The following is a 20,068-nucleotide window of genomic DNA, read 5'->3' as shown; positions in this document are numbered from 1 at the left end:
TTTTTTTTTTCAAATTAACATCTAACTTTACAAAGAATATAAAATATTTGGACTATAATTATACAAGTAAATACTAAGTCAAAATTTTACACTTCTGTAGACAGCCAAATGACCTTAGGTGCTCTTGTTAGCCAGTGCACAAGCACGTTAGGGAATGCTCAAGAAAAGTGGCCAAGAAACCAATTTGGTTGGTTGGTTGGTTGGGCTTGTCTTACTTCCAAGATTGGATATTTTGTTCTTACTCTGAGCATTTGGGTAGATGGGTGCCTATGATGTGATATGGAAGACTGGACAGGGAGCAGGTGTTTTGAGGGGTTGAACACTTTATGTTTGAGAGCCTTATTAGATATATCCAAGCAGATATGTCAGTTGACAGCTAGATATATAAATCTGGAGTCCAGGGTTGAGTACAAGGTGCAGGAAAACAATTGGGATCTGCAGCATATAGATACTACATAAAGCTTGGAACCAGGTGAGACATCTATGGAATTCATTTCATGTGGAAGAATATAAGCCAAAGGGCTGGACATTGAGGTGCTCTTTCATTAAGTGATAAAAGAGGATCAAGGTCCTGCCAGTGAGGCACAAGTTTGGAAAATCCATTAGAATAAAGTATTTCAAGACAAAGGAATCAAATTGTTTGACAAATGCATGACATATTGAGAGGTCAAAAGGATTAGGACTGGTAAGTGACAGGATTTTGCTATGTGGAGTTATTGGCGACTGATAAAAGGCAGTTTTAGCGAAATGTTGGGGACAAAGCCTGATTCAAATTTGTTCAGAAAAAAATAGGAGGAGAGGATATATAAATAACTACTTGAGATTTTTCAGCAAAAAGTCTACAGGAAGAGGGGGGATCAAAAAGAAAGGAATTTTGTTTGATTTTTTAAAGATGGGTTATATCACAGTATATTTCTATACTGATCACTTTTTTCCCACTTCCTACTCATAAATCAATTCATTCAGCAATGGGAAGGGGACTGTAGCAGTTTTAGTGGTGCATAAAGTGCTTGCTGTTATGAAATATCAGAATCTTAATATAACCAGTACAAAATATGAAACAAAGGACCAGGAGACAACAGTCATGAAGCTAGAGAGACTGAATAGCTTTATAAAGCAGAAAACCTTAAGATGTGTCTTAAACGATTCAGATATGTATAAGTGATAGGAATAATTTTTCAAGAAACAGAAGCAGAACAAATGGAAGTTAAGAAATGGGGCAGTAGAAAGCATATTTGTGCTGTAATCTTCAGATTGATTAGATTAATCTGACTGATTAGATCCTCTGAACTGCCTCAATTAAAAGAAATGAAAATACCTTAAATGTTTTTTCATTGAATATTATTATATTATAGACTGTTTAGGAATCTACACATGTCCTCATAAAAGAATGCTTTTAAGCATCTAGACATATATTTTTTGAGAAAAAAAAGCACCTCATATTTTATTCACCCAATCATTTTTCGTATAACTTAACCCCCTCCCAGTGATAACACTTGTTATACATGTTTTTCTATGTTTTCCAGAACTTTTGTCAAAATTGTAGAATATTTCATTGCTAAAATTGGATATCCATGAAATAAACTTTTGACTCTTCCCAGCTCATCTTAAATTTTAATAACAAAATATGATAGCAGACATTTCCGTATACTCTTAAACTTCTTTATAAAGTAAAGAACATTGCCCAGAATTTCACAATGGTGTTTTTTTGTAGACCGATATTAGAGAGAGAAATTTCAAGCTGTAATAGAATTCCATCTTTATGGAAATAATGGGAAGAAAAAAGGGTACATGTTAATTAATTCATACTTTCCTTTAAAGGTTAAAAAAAATCATCAGAAGAGAAGTTTTCAGTAACCACTGTGGAGAGTGTGCTAAAAAGATTGATGAGAGATGAGAAACCACTGCTTTCTCTGTTGTAGGCATTTTACTGAGCATGGACATTGTAACTATGAAATTGACCAAATCCTGACATTTCTGTAGATTCTCCAGCAGAATTCTGCAAGTAAAATAGTAAAGAAAAGCAGATAGAGTAGCCGTAAGGATGGGTGGCATATTTAGCTAATGCATTCCAATATGTTGGTGAAGACACAGAAGAAATTGACCATAATATTTATCAGGAAAGAAAGTCTGCTGGAGTTGGGAATATAAATCCCACAGGAATCAGTTTGGGACGGATGATATGTAATAATACTCTCATTTGTGTCTCAAAAAATGTACATAAAATGCATAGCAAAATTATCAGATTTGCAAATGACTTTTAAAACTTTGAGTTAATGAAAAACTGACTAGAATACGTTGAAAGAATAAGAATCATTTATTATTATCAGAATTTCGATGTGGACAAGTTCAAGTAATGCAACTAAATATTGAAAATTACAAATTGTCCTCATCAATAGAGGTCTCAATATTCAATTCACAATCCATGAAGGATCCTAAGGACCAGTCTTAATCTCTTTTCCATAGCTTATAAACTCTCCTTCCTGATCTTACTCTCCCACGTTTCTGAATTCACCTCATACCAATTTCTCTCTCATTATATATATGACAACAAACTTGTTACATAATCCCAAGACTTTCTGTTTTACAATTTATAATCATATTAGGATTTATTCTGACTTACATATTAAATGTCCTCACTGTTAAAGATGCTATATCAGCTAGTATGTATTTTGTAGTTCAAAACAAGAAGTAGAAAATGAAGAAGATCAAAATGGTAATAAGGGTCATATAATTAGTTTTTGCAAATATTTTGAGGAAACAAAATTAAGAGGGTCATTTTAGATGTATCAAACCAGGTTTTTATTAGACAGAAATGTACTGGTCTAGATGGATAATAAAGCTGCATACGCATTGTAATTTAAAAGGTTGTAAGAATCCTAATATCCCTGCTCCCTGCCTGCTTGCCCTACCTCTCCTCAACTCTCAGACATAGTTTACTTGGGCTAATAGTAAGGAGTTTTTCCCAGCTAACTTTCTATGCTGCATAAAATAATTAACAATAATATATTCTTTGGGGAGAGAAGGAATCTCTTCAGATAAACTTGTACAAGCCGGTAACATAGACAAGTTTTGATGGGAAAGGAAAAAAACAAAAAGAAATCAGCCTACATCATGCGAGTGTGAGGCACTGAAAGAAGGAAATGAGATGAAGAAGTTTGTGTGGAGAAGTGGAGCATGAGGGCACAAGGAAGGAGGAGGGGAAACTAATCCAAAAGCATTTTTTGTTGTTGTTTTCGTTTTAGTTTTTGCTTTCTTTGCAGTCTTACTTAGACTCATGAAGCAAGATGTGTTAGTTATAATCCCAAAGGGAAATTAGAACAAATACTCTTCATTTCTTAAGCCTCGTTATGTGGCACATTTAAAGAGTGTACGTTTTTAAAAATATTTTTCTCTCTGAAATGTATATGAACTTTTCTTAATAATTGAAATATTTTAGTTTTTCTCTGGTAACATAGTAACTATACTATTTACAAAATTGGTCAGTAACATTCTTCTCCCCATGTATGGCATTTGTTGCACTTATTTTTATAATCTTTAAAAAGTTTATAAATTATTGCATCTTGAAATGGCATTGTTTTAAGCCATGTCTAGTAATAAATATTTTGCGGGGTGTGATACTAAACTATTTGTAGGTGTAGAACCACTACTCAACTGCATTTTTCCCCTAAAAATATGTCTGGATTATTTCAAAATAAATTAGATTTAGAATTTCAGTGATGCTGACCTGTAATTTATGGATGCATATATGTTTTTACTTTGTAAATATAGTTCATTTACCCCCAAAATGCAAGGCAGACGGATGGGGACTTCAGGAAGAGCCATCATGAAGAGCACCAGTGTGAGTGGAGAGATGTACACACTGGAGCATAATGACGGCAGCCAGTCAGACACAGCTGTTGGTACAGTTGGAGCAGGTGGAAAGAAACGGAGATCCAGCCTTAGTGCCAAAGTGGTTGCCATAGTGTCTCGAAGGAGTAGAAGCACATCTCAGCTTAGTCAAACAGGTGAGTGATGTGAATTCAACCTAAACAACTCAATTCTTTATGGAGAGAAAAAGTTGATTTTCATACTATGGCTTGTGATGGAATTGTGGCATGTATTTGGTTCTTCTTTGAAAAGAAAATTTATTTTTATGTCTCTGAAAATCTGCTAAATTTATGGGTTTATTTTTTTCTGTACAGCTGTCTTCACAAGGTATCACTTTTAAATCTGTAAAGTGGACAGATTTTTTAATTAAAAAAATTAAGGTCATATTTGCAAATATGCAAGGAAATGCAAAGAAGTATTAAACATCCAAATTTATTTACATGCAACAAAAGCAACGGGGTTCTCTTTTTCAAAATGTTCCATAATTCAATTACTTACTTTTGGCTACATCTATACTTTTTATAGAAAAGAAGGTCAGTTGTGCAACTTGACATATACTCTTCAAGGTACTGTATAAATATAATAATTGAACTTTACTTGTTATAGTTTCAATATAAGTAAAAACCCAGCAGCGATTTTTACTTTAGAAAAATGGGTCAGTGGTTTTATACAAAGAATAATGTTTTAATACGAATATGTGTTTCAGATATTTTCTGCTGCTTATAAATTTAAAAGCGTAATGCCCTAAAGGTATATATTTAAAAAACAAATACAAAAGGGAGGGTGGCTATTTTTGTATTGTAAAATATAACAAAACACTGCTTAAAATTATATAAAATTGGTCAGACAGGTTAGACTATTCATTACTATGCTCAATATTATGTAAAATCAACGGTAAGTGAAATATTGAAGCGATTTAAATAGTCAGCAACTGTTTTTCCTCTTAAAACCAACATTGGTTCCATTTTCTATTCCTTAATAGCAAGAACCTTATCACAAAATTTACTTATACCAAAAAGCTTTTCACAAAATCCTTTTTATGTCTCACTCAGCATTCTGGAAAGTACCTATTTTAAATTATTCATTCTACTGGATATATTGGCAAATAAATTAGAAGTAGGAAATTTGAGTCATGTCTTAAAATTACAGGATTAGAATGAACCTAAAATAGCTAGCATCCCTGTGATGGATCTGCATCTTTGCTCTTCCAATCAGATGAGCTGTTCTATCTGTTATGGAGAATTATTTGTCTTCTTTAGAGTCAGGTTCCTTTACAGTAAGTATGAGGCATTTTTCATTTGTATTGTTTATTTTGTTTAATTTTTTTATGGTGGTGCTTCCTGGGTTTTGGGGTGTGTGTGTGTGTGTGTGTGTGTGTGTGTGTGTGTGTGTGTGTTTATACTTTAAGCTCTGGGATACATGTGCAGAAGGTGCAGTTTTGTTACATATACATATACATAGGTATACATGTGCCGTGGTGGTTTGCTGCACCCATCAACCCGACATCTACATTAGATATTTCTCCTAATGCTATCCCTCCCCTAGGCTCCCACCCTCTGACAGGCCCCGGTGTGTGATGCTCCCTTCCCTGTGTCCATGTGTTCTCATTGTTTAAGTCCCACTTATGAGTGAGAACATTTGGTGTTTGGTTTTCTGTTGTTGTGTTAGTTTGCTGAGAATGATGGTTTCCAGCTTCATCCATGTCCCTGCAAAGGACATGAACTCATCCTTTTTTATGGCTGCATAGTATTCCATGGTGTATGTATGCATAGTATTCCATGGTGCCACATTTTCTTTACCTGGTCTATCATTGATGGGAGTTTGGGTTGGTTCCAAGTCTTTGCTATTGTGAACGGTATTGGAATAAACATATGTGTGCATGTGTCTTTATAGTAGAATTATTTATAATCCTTTGGGTATATACCCAGTAATGGGATTGCTGGGTCAAGTGGTATTTCTGGTTCTAGATGCTTGAGGAATCACCACACTGTCTTCCACAATGGTTGAACTAATTTACATTCCCACCGACAGCATGAAAGTGTTGCTATTTCTCCACATCCTCACCAGCATCTGTTGTTTCCTGACTTTATAATGATTGCCATTCTAACTTGCTTGAGATGGTATCTCATTGTGGTTTTGATTTGCATTTCTCTAATGACCAGTGATGATGAGCTTTTTTCCATATGTTTGTTGGCCACATAAATGTCTTCTTTTGAGAAGCGTCTGTTCATATCCTTTGCCCATTTTTTGATGGGGTTGTCTTTTCTTGTAAATTTGTTTAAGTTCTTTGTAGATTCTGGATATTAGCCCCTTTTCAGATGGATAGATTTTTATTGGTTTTGAAGTAATTATTTACAGCATGAGGTGGTGGAGAAGGTTTTGACCACCAGATTTCAAAATACTTAGATGAAATAGAAACATTATTTGATGTCCTTGAAGGAAACTAGTGCTTCGTATGTGAGAGATTGTAAGTTTGAGAGTTGGTTTTTCTTCTTCCCTCAACTTTCCAGTCTGTCTTTTTCTCTCTTTTTCTCTTTCTTCTCCCTCTTTACGCTCTTTTCCTCTCTAGCTAGTTAGTACCCTATCATTCATTACTTGAGCATAGTTTTCTTATGAAACACAACAGTAATTTTGCATAAAAACTATTATTGTGGCTCATCCTTGTATTAATAGGTAATGGGTTCAAATTATTGTCATTAAAACATTTAGTCTCTTTGCTTTTTTCATTTGTGTTTTATCTCAGTTATGGTCAGATGTTGACATCAGATAATATCTTCTTTCCCAGAAGTTGTGTTGTTAATAACTTCATGGAATACCCTCTTTTCAGAGATTAGATTGCAGTGTACAGGTGCAAAAAGGAAATGGGATTATGAAGCCAAGATACCAAAATATGTAGTTCCGTTCCAAAGTGACTCAATGAATGAACTTTGACTTCTCTCTACAACTCAGTTTTCTTGTATAATGATGGGTTGAATGGGATGTTCTCCTGTGGACTTTCTGTGTGTAAAATTTTATGCTTCTCTTTCTACATAATAATTTTACCTTTCATTTGATAGCCTGTCCTTAGGTTTCAATCTTCTTGATCTTTCTAAAGCAAGTGACAAATGTTGATAACCCTCAGTTATCACCCCTCTTTGTTTTAGTGCATAGCCTGATATTTCTCTTTCTTAGGACTTCTACTAATGATTTTCCCCATTAATTTAATTATATTTCATCTCTCCTACAGAGATTTAACAAAATTCAGAATTATTCTAAGAAAGGTTAGTTTTTATTGCTTCAGCTTCTGCATTGAACATGAGATCTGTATTTCTGGATTCATATTCCCCTAAGAAATATTACTTAATTTTAATCTCCCATAAGAAAGCCCCTCTTAGATGTCTCTCTTTAAACAAGTTTGGATTCTCTTAATTTTCAGCCCTTTCTTTCAATATAGATAGAAAGGGTATGAAGTAGTAAAGAATGGCAAATGTTAAAAAAAAGTTCCTGAGCCAGAAATATTTTGGAACTGAATGAAGCTCTAGGTAAACTGCAGGTTGGGTTTTAAAATGTAAAGTTTTTAATCTCTGCTGGTTTTAGTGGCCCAGCCTGTGTACTGTAAGGAATTGTCCCCTCACTCATATACTAACTGTATAATATTCCATACAATATCCTGTATCTTCTCCTCACTTGAAAATGAAAACATTATTGGGAAGGTTCTACAAAACTGTGCAAAGTCATTTCTAAATATACTTTTGAAATTATACTAATCAGTTTCATAAGAATGATAAGTATAGCCGGGCGCGGTGGCTCAAGCCTGTAATCCCAGCACTTTGGGAGGCTGAGACGGGCGGATCACAAGGTCAGGAGATCGAGACCATCCTGGCTAACACGGTGAAACCCCGTCTCTACTAAAAAATACAAAAAAAGCTAGCCGGGCGAGGTGGCGGGCGCCTGTAGTCCCAGCTACTCGGGAGGCTGAGGCAGGAGAATGGCGTGAACCCGGGAGGCGGAGCTTGCAGTGAGCTGAGATCCGGCCACTGCACTCCAGCCCGGGTGACAGAGCGAGACTCCGTCTCAAAAAAAAAAAAAAAAAAAAAGAATGATAAGTATTCATGTATCTAAGTGGATAAAAATAATATATCTACACTTCTAGAGCTTTTACCATGCTCTCCTAAGTTATGTTTGTGTGAGTGTATACAGTTTCGCTCCTTCATTGGTCACAAGAAACTTATGAAATGTTTTTATTCCCATTTTAAAGTTGAAGACACTAAGACTTAGAGGGATTGGGTAATTTTCCCAAGGTCTCATAACTGATTGGGCCTGAATTTAAACCCAGGCGACCTGGTGCCAAAGCCCATGCTTTTAACCACTTTGCAAAGAGAGAGAGAGAGAGAACAAGCACATTTGAGATTTTGAAATAAGTTTAAGCATTTGTTGAACATCTTTGTGGTTAGTATATGCTAGACATCATGCCAGGCACTGGGATAAGAGCTAGGGATAAAGGGATGGCGTACTGTTCCTGCCCTCAAGGATATCACAGTATCGTAGAGCAAATCACATATAAATATTTTAGCTCAGAAAACACAATTATTTTAAATACAAGTGTCAGAGTAGTAGAACAGAAGCACAGGAAAGGACAAGACTCATTCCGAGAGGCTTTCTTGAAGAGGTAAAGCCTGAGCATAAAAACACAAATAAATCAGGATGAGTACACAAGGAAGGACTTTGCACAACAGAGGGAAGAGTACATTGATTAAATGTTGAAAATGATGCTTAGTTTCCTGGGATATGAAAAAGAAATCTGTGTGGAACCTAAAACTATATGAAATATTTCTCTAATTCCCATGGATACCTCATCTCAGGACAGATCTCAAATCAAATAAGCTTCGTACAACTGAGACTATGATTTCTAATAGAACTTTTAACTTTTATGAAGAAAACATCTGTAAATGTAAAATATCAGCTTTATAAACTAGAAATTACTCAATTTACTTTAACTTGTACTATTGGGTAACTATCTGCAGTACTATCCCAGGCACAGTGGGTGTTTCAAAAATAGAAGTATCATTTACAGTGGAAGAAAATCACACCTGAAATACACACGAATCAACGAACAAAATGAAAAAAAGGAAAGTAAAATGCCAGAAATGATAAAATCTAGTTCTATTTATATATGTTATCAAAGGTAGTGGGGAGAAAAATGGGTCAAGGATCTAAGTCCCTAGGATGAGGGCACATGCAGAATTGGTAGATGATTTGTTCTAACCATTTAGTAAAATTATTATATCATTAACAGCTGAAGATACTTTGTTAGAGTAATATATTTTCTCCAAATACTGACAAGATGTTGATGTTTATATTCTAACTATGGAAAATATTGCAGGACTCTTTCACAATTTTCAAACAATTGTCAATTATAATGTGGTATGAATGTGTTAAAAATCACTTCTATGCTTCTTTAGTAATAGGTATTCTGTACCTTTCCAATATTTTCCCACTATCAAAGTTTATTTCTCCCCTGTGCAGATCCTTTCCTTCAAGACCCTGTTCAAGACCCTCTAACTCCATATGTTGTCCCCATTATTTCAACAGTTTGTTTTTCTGAATTCCTAAATTGAGCTCTCTGACTTCACTGTCAACTTGCTGCCCATTCCACTCTCCATTTTGTCATTCATTTCAGCTCCCTCTCTCTAACCATCTCTATCTTAATTCCCCTTCACAATTAGATTTAGCGTGCAGTTCTTGTCATGGATGGGAAAGGCTAGAACAGGAGATACTCTGGGGTGGAGCTCAAGGGAATAGAGCTAGAAGGTACACAATGGGTTAGAATGAGGCTGCCTTCCCCATCCCTAAAGTCTGTTCATATGCATGGTGCTGGGGCTGGCAAGATGGATAAATAGAGGTAACTCTTATGAACTTTTCTTCAGGGAGCTTAGCATTAGGAAGGAAAGAGATCAAATGTAGCAGTCCTTTTTTCTTTGATTCTACCAATATTTATTAGCACTTTTCATGTACCAGACTCTAATTGAGGGAGTAGTAGGAGTAAGAGGTGTGTGTGATGTGTGTGTGTGCATGCATGTTTCTGAACAAAGGAATCCGATCATTTTTCCGGGTGAAGAGTGGATGTAACACCTCTAGATGGAGAGATTGAAAGATATGATACAAATAATTTTAATTGTGCAAAGTTCCAGAGAACAGAGGCGATAATTCAAGAACACAAGTTTATTCTTGGAGACAGAGAAGGTTGATTTTGTTTCCCTGAGTATGATAGAAAAGAGGAAATGGCTGAAATACAAAGGAATATTGCAGTGGGAATATTGAAAGCTGAAGGAGCTTGAGTCAGAGGCTCCTTGATCTTCTCAGTGCAAATGAGGTATTAACAAATGGAGAGAGTGAGAATATAGGGTGAGCTATGTTGTAAGAAATTAATTGGTATGATTAAAATCCTGCTGAGCAGCACTTACCCAGCTAAGTTTGGATAATGCAAGTCATCTGGAAAGTAACTTTAAAAAAACATTTATCAGGGATCAAGGCCTCCCTTGCAGGTATCTGGTTCACATTAGCCGTTCTTTTGTCTTTCAAGATTGTCATCCCCTGCCTTTGTGCATCTCCAGTGTCCTTGCCAAGGTGTCTGAAATCACCAAAAGATTCTTTGAGAATATATTGCCACATTCTTTAAGACTTTGAGAAAATATCTGGTTAAGTCTAGATTCTTATGCCCATTTTAGTGATTCACCTGTCTTGGGCTGCTTGCTATTTACTGTTTAGTCTGACTCTTTCTAGCATGCGTATTATCACTTTTATTGGAGAAAATTGAAGTTCTGCTCTTTCATTCTTATCTATTAATATTGTGTCTTCCCAAGAAATGAGAAAATCTTACTCTTTTCTTTCTTCTTCTTCTTCTTTTTTTTTTTTTTGTTTTTTGTTTTTTGTTTTTTGTTTTTTGTTTTTTGTGTGTGGTCTTGAACTCCTGGCCTCAAGTGATCATCCTGCCTCAGCCTCCCAAAGTCCTGGGATTACTATCATGAGCCACCTCACCCGGCTCACTTTTTCTTAATATGGCTCTAAATGGCTTTTTTTTTTTTTGCCTTGACAATTTATTTCTAGGAAATTAAATAATTCTTTCATTCTAATCAAGGGAGTGAAGGACTTCAGGAAGTCCATAGTGGAGTTCAAAACTATATGGAGTTCACTATTCTACAAGATTCTACAGGCAATAAATATAAGTATTCTAAGGTGTTTTAGGTAGATTTATAGATGTTAGATTTCACAATGGGTTAATAAGTGTTTATGAATTTCTAAGGCGTATCACTAACTTCTCAAGATGAAATCATATGTAGAAACTATCAAAATTTTCCTTGTTCTACTGTCAAGAAATGAATAATATACACTGAAATAACTGTAACTCACATCTAAAGGGATAGTGCTTGAATAAGCTAATTTACAATGAGTTCAAGGTATTATTTTAAAATTCTTATTGTCTTTAGACAATAATTATGCCAATAAATATGCAAAATAGTAAATCTCCTTCTGTTAGTTTTTTCCAGTTTTATTACCCAAAAGTTACACAGGTAATGTAAGTCATGAAATAAATCAAATGAGAACCTTCCTGGAGAGCATACTTTATTCACCTTGGGAAAATGGATGATACTTGCCTTAGGACTTATTTTTCTCCTTCTAACCAATACAGTTTACCAAAATATTCTCTGTATTTTAAGTCTGGTATGGCTTTGTGAAGACTGTCTGCCTTTTCTCTTAGAAAAATAATGTTATAGCTGCAGGGAAGGAAGGCTAAGGTAGTGTCTTTGAACATTCTAAGAAATGTTTTCTTGGCTCTGCTGATTATTAACAATATAAGCCAAAAATTCTTACAAAGGATGTTGGCCCTTCCAAAGTTTCAGAAACTGAAAGCTACTGTGGATCAAAATATTGCTGAAATCTAAATTCCTTGTTCATGCCTTATTGCCTCATTTACTTGATTCATTTAATGGCACAAGAAAAACATTCCGAAGAACGTAATGTTTCATGTTCTTTGTTTCCTGAACACAAAATCATGGTGCCAGAAATGATTCTCAAGTCGGCGAAACCATCAAATGAATGTAAGCATGGATTCTTTTATTTACTGTTGCTGTCTGCCTTAGGAATTCACTACTGTTAATAGAGATTCAATTCAGCTAAAGTAACTCATCTTCTGAAGAGATGCCCTAATAAGGATTAGTATTTTCAAACATACTCCAGCTGGTCTATGTTTGTTCTTTTCCTTGCTCTGAAATATAAATTTTGAGTTTGGCTAAGATGTAGATATACTTTTAGGTTGGCTTGGCAGAAAAAAGTTATCGATTTCAGTGGAATTAATTTTTATAATTAATTTGTATTTCAGGATTTGGAAGAGGAAAGGAAACTAAATTTATTAAGTGCCTTCAAAGCACAACACTTAGCACTAAAATAATTACACATGGTGATATTTTTCACTATACTAAGATAATTGTTAAGCCTGAGATCAGTTTCAGAATAGGTGTCACAAAACATTGCAGGCAGCTAAAGACGTAACAAGAAATGTGTCTGATTGTTTTTAAAGTGACAATACATCCTTATTTAATTCAGAGTGTTTTTTTTTAAATAGAGAGTTTTGTGGATTTATTTTACTAATGATTTTCACATTACAGAAAGGCACATGTACAGAAAGGCAAAAAGTAGATATATAACACTCCTGTGGTATCACCACTAATTGCAAAGTCAGTGTGAAAATGATAGTTTATTATTGGATAATCGTTCTATGCGTTTGTATTATTAATATTGATAAAACCATTAGCAATAATAGTTGTGATTTACTGAGCAATTACTACATGCCAGCCAGTGTTTTAATTTTTTATGTGTGTTAATTCCTTCAATTCACAAAAAACAGCCATGAAATACTACTATTATTGCCATTTTACAGTTTCTATGACTTGTCTGAGGTATCACAACTCTTAACAGTTGAAGTAGAGCTTATGTTCTTAACCACTTTACTATAATCCCATTCCAACTGTATGTACACACAGAGAGAAGCCTTTTTGATATAGGTTTTTTAAACAACCATAGCTTTATAATATTTAATTTTGTTCTATAATATTGCCTTTTTCACTTTAAAAAAATATGTATTTAAGACCGCTTAGTACACCATCATGGGATGCTTGTAACTAGGGTGGAACTGGAAGGAGCTTAGAATTATGTCTTAGAATAAACAGTCTTTTGTATCTGAGCATTTGGGCAATAGGGAGGAGAGGAATATTAGAGATAAGGGTACGTGATGTTGCCATTTACTAAGAGGGTGATTGTTGGGAAAGGACCACATTTGCCAATTCTGGCCATGTTGAGCTTGGGACTGTCATTATAAATGTGTTTTAGGCAATTTGAGGATCAACAACATAGAACTGGCAATTGAAATCAATGAAGTTACTTAGGAAAGAAGTATAAAATACAAATTAAGAGGATCTAGAAGAGACTCCTGCAGAAAACAAAAAGGTAAAGGTCCTTTTTTAGCCGCCAGTTTCGCAACTCTAATATGGAAGCATAAATGGTACCTACCTCAGAAGACCGTTGTGAAGATTAAATAAATTTTTTAAACAGTTTAGCAAAGTAGCTGACACATGGCAAGGGATCAGTAATAATAATTAGCAGTTTTAATAATTCTGGGGAAAAAATACAAGGGTAAGTAGATAAAGAAAAGGTATCAGTAACATCATTCATGAATGGTAGTCAGGGGCAGATTAATCCAGCTAATATTTTTATCTGTTCATTACGTGTAATTAATAGAATACAAGAATAGAATCTTAATATCTAACGCTTGAGTTCTTCTAAGTCAGTATTTCTCAAAGTTCCTCCAGTCCACCTTTGAGGGTCTGGTGAAATCTGTCAGTCCTAGCCTCAGTAAATTGCACTTGTTCACTTACACCACCGTGTAAACAAACATGAAAGATGTTTATGAACTCCCAGAAGTATGTTCATCCCAAATTAGGCATAATCTGCCAGACAGAAATCCAAGTTTTCTTTTTGCCAGTTCCCTCCCCTCTGCTCTGTTACTCAGCCTTCACTCTGTTAGGTTAGAGGTCACCAAAGTCTGGCTTAGAGCCTGGTTTTTAGGGCCCATGTGAGAATGAATATTTTTATGTTTTTTAAGTGGTTGAAAAAAATAAAAATGTGAATAATATTTTGTGATATGTGAAAAGTCTGAGAAATCGAATTTTTATGTTCATAAACAGTTTTATTGAAATACAGCCATGTTCATTCATTTACATGTTGTCTGTGGCTACTTGCATGCTACAAAGTCAGAGACTGCTTAATCCACAAAGTTAAAAATATTTACTGTCTAGTCCTTTAAGGAGAACATTTCTTAAGGTCTGCTCTAAGCCAGCAACTTAGTGCCTGTAATGCAGAAGAAGATATTAGTAAACAATAATCATTTCTATCATTGTTCTCTGCTTCTCAGAGTCAGGGGTTAATTTACCCTACTTCCAAGACTGTGTTTTTTTCCATATACCTGTCATTTTTACATTTATACCCTACGTCTGTTGATATCTCTTGTTAGACACAGTGATTCTCAGAATGAAGACTTATGCCCCCATAGATAAGGCTCTTTATATCTTCACCTTTGCCCTAAAATTGATACCTGGCTTAGCTGTTTACATAAAGTAGTAAAAGCACATCACTCAACCCTAATTTTCCCAGTTGGGGGCTCAAGGACCGTGTCTGTGATTTCAGTGATTGTATCCCAGTATGTAGCACAAAGCCTGTACCACGTACAGAAAAGTTTTCTAGAATGAAAGAAACTTTTGGAAGAGTTTTCTGTATTCCCTCTCTTTCTGAGGCCACTCAGTCCCCCTCTCACTGCAATCTGAATTCTGTTTATTCAATTTCCCCAAACCGTCCTTAGTAGATCACAGAAAGTTTATAGATAGGAACTTATTTTAGTAATTCAACTTATGGTGTAGGCCACAGGTATTGTGCACATGTGAAACCAATGTGATGTATGTAACAGAAAAATGTCCACTTTTATTTGACATGAGCAAATGATTCTTATTTATGTTCCATCTCTCAAATGTGTAACTTCATTTCTTGCTTGCTTCAGACCTGTCTTCCTTGGGTTCACGAACACAAAGCGTCTTTCTTTGTGCCTCTGCAAGTGCTTTACCCAGAAAATTCTTAATCTTTCAGTTTGTCTGTCAAAATCTTTCTCTTCATTCAAGCCCTACGCAAATTTCAACTTCCTACCAGGACCAAAAGTAATTTTCTTAAGTCCTATAAGACTTTTGGGGAGTTCTCATGTGGTACTGTTTACATCTGTAGAATTCATGTCACAAGATTAACTCCGAAGTAACTCAAGGGTAATGACCATGCAACAGGTTTTTTCTGGTCTTTCACAACAGTGCATTTAATGCAGAAGAATCTTGATAAACATCTATTAGACAGGTGAATATGATGTTTGTTCAGTCAAAGCTTAAGGCTCAGATGGTAATTAATTGATCACATCATGGTATAATATTTCATTTAACATTGTGACAAGCAAGCTCTTCTTAGTGGGTAAGTTTTTCTTCTATGTTTGGTTTGTTATTCCTAGGAAATAAAATCATCTTTTTTAAGTTGTAACAAGTACAGTTGACTCTTAATGCGGTTTGAACTTCGCAGGCCCGCTTATTCACAATTTTTTTTGTCAACCAAATGCAAAGCCAAAATAAAGTATCCATGAGAATTATTATAGAAACCTGCATATGTGGAGGAATAGCTTTGATTTTGGTATACATGGTGGTCATCCTGGAGTCAATCCCCAACGTTTACTGTCGATGACTGTAGAAGTGATTTGTCTATTACTCTGCAACCTCCCTTTTCCTTCCTTTCTCTTCTTTGCTTATATATCACTTCAAAAGCACCTGAACATTGCTCTTGATACATTTAACCAGTTAATTCTACCTTATTGTTTTTAAATATTAACTCTTTTGTAAGCAAGAATAAATAATTATCATTTTAAGATTTTGATTTTTTTAATAGATTCAGAGGGTACATTTGCAGGTTTGCTACATGGGTAAATTGCATAATGGTGAGGTTTGGCCTTCTAGTGTACCCATCACCCAAACAGTAAACACTGTACCCAATAGGTACTTTTTTTCAGCACTCACTCCCTTTACTGCCCTCTCCCCCTTTTGGAAACAGAATTGGTGCTGATTTAACTATTTTACCATTCAGTAAATGTCAAATAAAGTAGTATTTTATTAGAAAATCACTGAAAGAAAAAAATGTATGTTTAAGAGGAATAATAGTGATTGATAAAGATATTAATTTACAACATCTGTTTGTATCATTTATAAAAGGTTTTTTAACCTTATGAAAATACTTAAGTATTTAAGCAAAAATACCCAGATTTTTTGGAAATCTTCTTTTGTTGGGCATAGGGCCAGAGGAGACTTGTGAATAAAGGATCTGCTGTAACTGATTTTCAAGTAAGCTAGTGAATTCTTACTTGGGAAACAAACCTCTGATATTGAGCCAGTACATTGTGATACTCATTCCAAAATCATTTATACTGTAAAGATTCTTTTCTTACAACCAAAGAATGTGGTACACACAATGGTTAGTCATAGTTTTAGTGAAGCTTAACAGACTTCATGTTCTAGGTCTACAAGGGGGTAAAAAACATTCTGTATTCTAGATTCAAAGTCAGTGCCATAGGATGTTTTTGTAAATGGAAATACCATACTTATTTTTCTCTTAATTTGAAACTATGAAGATTCTGGCAAGTAATCAAATAGTAAATAATTATACTACACTTAGGAAAGTTTCAACTGAAAAAGATTAAAACTTATTTGTAATAACTAAAGTTACATTTATAAGTAGGCATATAGTTGCATTGAAACACTAGTATATCTAGTGATGTAATGATGTAAAAGTATATTAATTGGGAAATAAAAATTAACACATATTAATATTTTTATCACTCTGAATTTGAAATTGTAAGAATGAATCTTTGACCTGTCTACCTGCATTATTGAAACTGAAGATGGATGTAAATCCTCTAATGAGGAAGGGTTCTTTAAGGGAAAGGGTATTGATTAGAAACCTACCGGAAAGGGTTGATTAGAAACCCGCAGGAAAAATAAAGCCAAAACAAAGTTAATCATCTTTAGGTCATTTAACCTGCTGCTGAAAATGCTAGTTCCTGCTTATAGTTTATACCTTGATAAATATACTCAACCTATTGTTCAACTGTTTTTAAAAAGGAAAAAACACCCAGAAGAGTCATTTTAAGAAATTATTACATACAATTTATGGAGATTTATAATTAGTGTAAGATTCTGTGATCTTCTGCTAATCAAAGAAGAAAACATACTAGTTGTCATAGGTATTGGAGACTTATTGAGAAGATTGTTGTAAATAGCAAGGAAAATAGTACGAAAAAATTACCTTTGAAGTGAAAATTTATTCTCAATTCAGTTCTCTGACTTTCTATAATACTTAATAATTCCATATTCTCATGGATCATTCTTGATTGTCTCTTTCAAAGAACAGCTTGAAAAGTATATTTTTGTGGGAAAAAATATTTAATAAATCACATAATTAATTTTAAAAATCTAATTTTTATACACAGAAAAAAGGAAGGAAAAAAGGCTAAATTCAGATATTTTGATGTTGCAGTAAATGTGTTGACCATGATAATAAAGCATATTTTTTCCAGAGCTGCTTGAATTTGCTCTAAGTGCAATTGCAAGCATTGACTTTAATTTCTAAGAGGTTTGTGGCTTCGGTGATGAGTCCCTTGGTGCCTAAATCAAAGTGGCTCTATAATAAGTGAGCTCTGTTGGCTCCTTTCTGCTGATGGCACTGGAGGCAACAGCATGTCTTCTAGAGGCCTCTGCCTGTGCTTTTCTCTTCATATTCAGCATGTCCTAGTTTCACTGGCCCAGATAGCACAATACAGCAGGCAGCTTTTTACTCTGTAAATGGCTTAGTGACATTATTTAAAGTAATGCCAGTTGTCTATTCTTTTGTTCTGCTTTTATATTTTCATAGTTGTCACTCACTGCATACCCTTTGGCTGAAGCATTTGAGAAGAGCCTATGCCCTTTAGAACTTGGCACTGAGCACTGTTTATAGTACATAAGAAGTAAAAGCATTTTTCTTGCCCTGGAGTTATTTACAAGCTCATTTACTAAGTAGTATATCAACAGGCAAAGAGAGATCCTTTCTTTATGGAACTTCAGCTTTTACAAAGCCCTTTAATGCTCACCAGCTCATGAGTGCAAAATTATTGAAAGCTTTTAAAATAAAAGGCTGATCAGATTGGGAAAGATTAAGAATGTATTAACTAAGGAAGGCTTCCTGAAGAAAATGACATTTAAAGTAAAATATAAATATCTGCTTTTTATTCCTCAAAGTTTCCGTAAATTTTAATATGTTCTTAATAATTCCCTTTCTTCTCATCTAAAAAAATAATTGTGAGAATTAAATACAATTTTAAAGGAGCATAAATATTTCATATTTTATATACATGGTATATGAAATGTAATTTTTTAGAGAATCTGTTTTTAGTAACATATCATATTGCATTTATCTTATTTATTCTTAGTTGTATCCTACTCACCTCCCCAAGATGTAAAAAAAAAAAAAAAAAAAAGCCATTAGTTCTGTTTTAAGCTTTACCTTTGTTTCCACCATTAAATCTTTAGGTCAGCACTGCCTGAAACCAGCAATCATTTTCCACTGAACTTAAATGGCTACTATTTTTGTTTTCACTCATCATTGACAGTCATGTTTAGGTGATGCCAAACATTTATTTCATTCATTCCATAGATACTGATCAAGTAGCAAATAATTACTAATAAGAATGGTTAAAAGTTGTTTAGCCTATATTATGTAACTGGTCCTTTGTAAGGCTTATAATGTGTAGTGTCACATTTAACCCTGTCAGCAACCCTATGACATTGATACAAGAGACTGTGACACAGAACTCTGAATATTGGCTGCATTCTTCAAGGAAAACACAGAAGCTGAGAGAAGTTAAGTCACTTAACCATTGTCACACAGCTAGTAAGTGGCAAAGAAATAATTAGAATTTTAGTCTGTGCCTGTAGCCTCAGTGCTTAACCACTATACCATATGGCTTCGGTATGTTTAAAGTGCTATTACATACTAGTTAAATGTATAACTGCCTGTAAGTATCCAGAATCTCCAGTGTCAGTGGTGAGCATTTTGTCATTTGTAACCAGAAAAATATTTAATTTGGACTTCATTTTTTTACAAGGAGAAATTTATAACATGTATATCCGTATAATTTTATACCCTAAGACTAAGCTGAAGCACACCACTATTTTTTCATCTTCAGTGATATGCCTCACTTTATTAGTCCCATTTACTCATCAGGAAACTGAAACATAAGGAGGCATGTAACATGCCTGAGTTCACATAGTAAGGGCAGAGCTGGAATTTGAATCCAGCAGTTGGGCTATAGAGTCTGTGCTCTAAATGGGGTATGTCATTGAAGCTGGCCAAGGAGGTGGCACTGTCAGTGAGCCTTCTGACTCTGCAACCATTTTATGTACAACCACGCCAGCTTCTAGATAGACTCTCCTAAACTGTTCAGAATGCTTCTGTATACTTACAAGAAAACTGGATTCATTGGTTCTGCTTATTTAGCTAATTCACTCATCCACAGGGATAAGCCTAATCGTAGATATTAATAAAGGCTGGGTTTATCAGGTACATACAATGAGTCATACTGGCACAATTCTAGCACTTTAAAACAGGTACCATTATTATCATCATTTTATTTAAATAAGGAAACTAAAGCTCAGAAAGATCAATTTGCCGAGGATCACATAGCTAATAACTGCTAGACACAGCATTTGTGTGGTAGAATTTATTCTTAGCCATCATACTATTATATCATCCCCAAGTAATTTGATATATTAGCTAACATAATTCTAGTTTCTATAAAACTTTACCCTAAATGTATAAAGGCTCACATTTAGTAAAATTATATTTTTTGTTAATTTAATAATTTGAGGCAGATGCTCGTGGCAGGTTATCAACTCTCCTCTGTGCGGTGGTTCAGGTGCCCAGGTTCTTTACATGTTATGCATTTTTGTCATTCAAATCCATATTGCAAAAGTATGAAAGGGAAATGGAGAACATATATCTGACTCCTAAAAGCCTTGTTCTAGAAGCATCACATGTCATTCATATTAATGCT

At 34.6% G+C, this 20,068-nt stretch overlaps 1 protein-coding gene across 50 annotated transcripts in view; it reads left to right on the top strand.

Annotated features, from left to right (window-relative positions):
• Window positions 1-20,068, top strand: part of LOC105479467 (regulating synaptic membrane exocytosis 1) — a 492,913-nt gene that overhangs the window by 425,928 nt on the left and 46,917 nt on the right. For 32 of the 50 annotated variants that reach the window (XM_071096860.1, XM_071096867.1, XM_071096861.1 and 29 more), the window contains one exon: window positions 3,772-4,007. The exons of 11 other annotated variants lie outside the window; for them this stretch is intronic. In XM_071096860.1, the coding sequence (XP_070952961.1) occupies window positions 3,772-4,007 (236 nt within the window). The remainder of the gene's footprint in view (window positions 1-3,771; window positions 4,008-20,068) is intronic. 7 more of the 50 variants (XM_071096864.1, XM_024792122.2, XM_024792125.2 and 4 more) reach the window with 2 other exon arrangements.

This window comes from Macaca nemestrina, chromosome 5 (genome assembly GCF_043159975.1).
Source record: "Macaca nemestrina isolate mMacNem1 chromosome 5, mMacNem.hap1, whole genome shotgun sequence".
NCBI lineage: Eukaryota > Metazoa > Chordata > Mammalia > Primates > Cercopithecidae > Macaca > Macaca nemestrina.
This window is presented reverse-complemented; position numbering and strand designations above follow the sequence as displayed.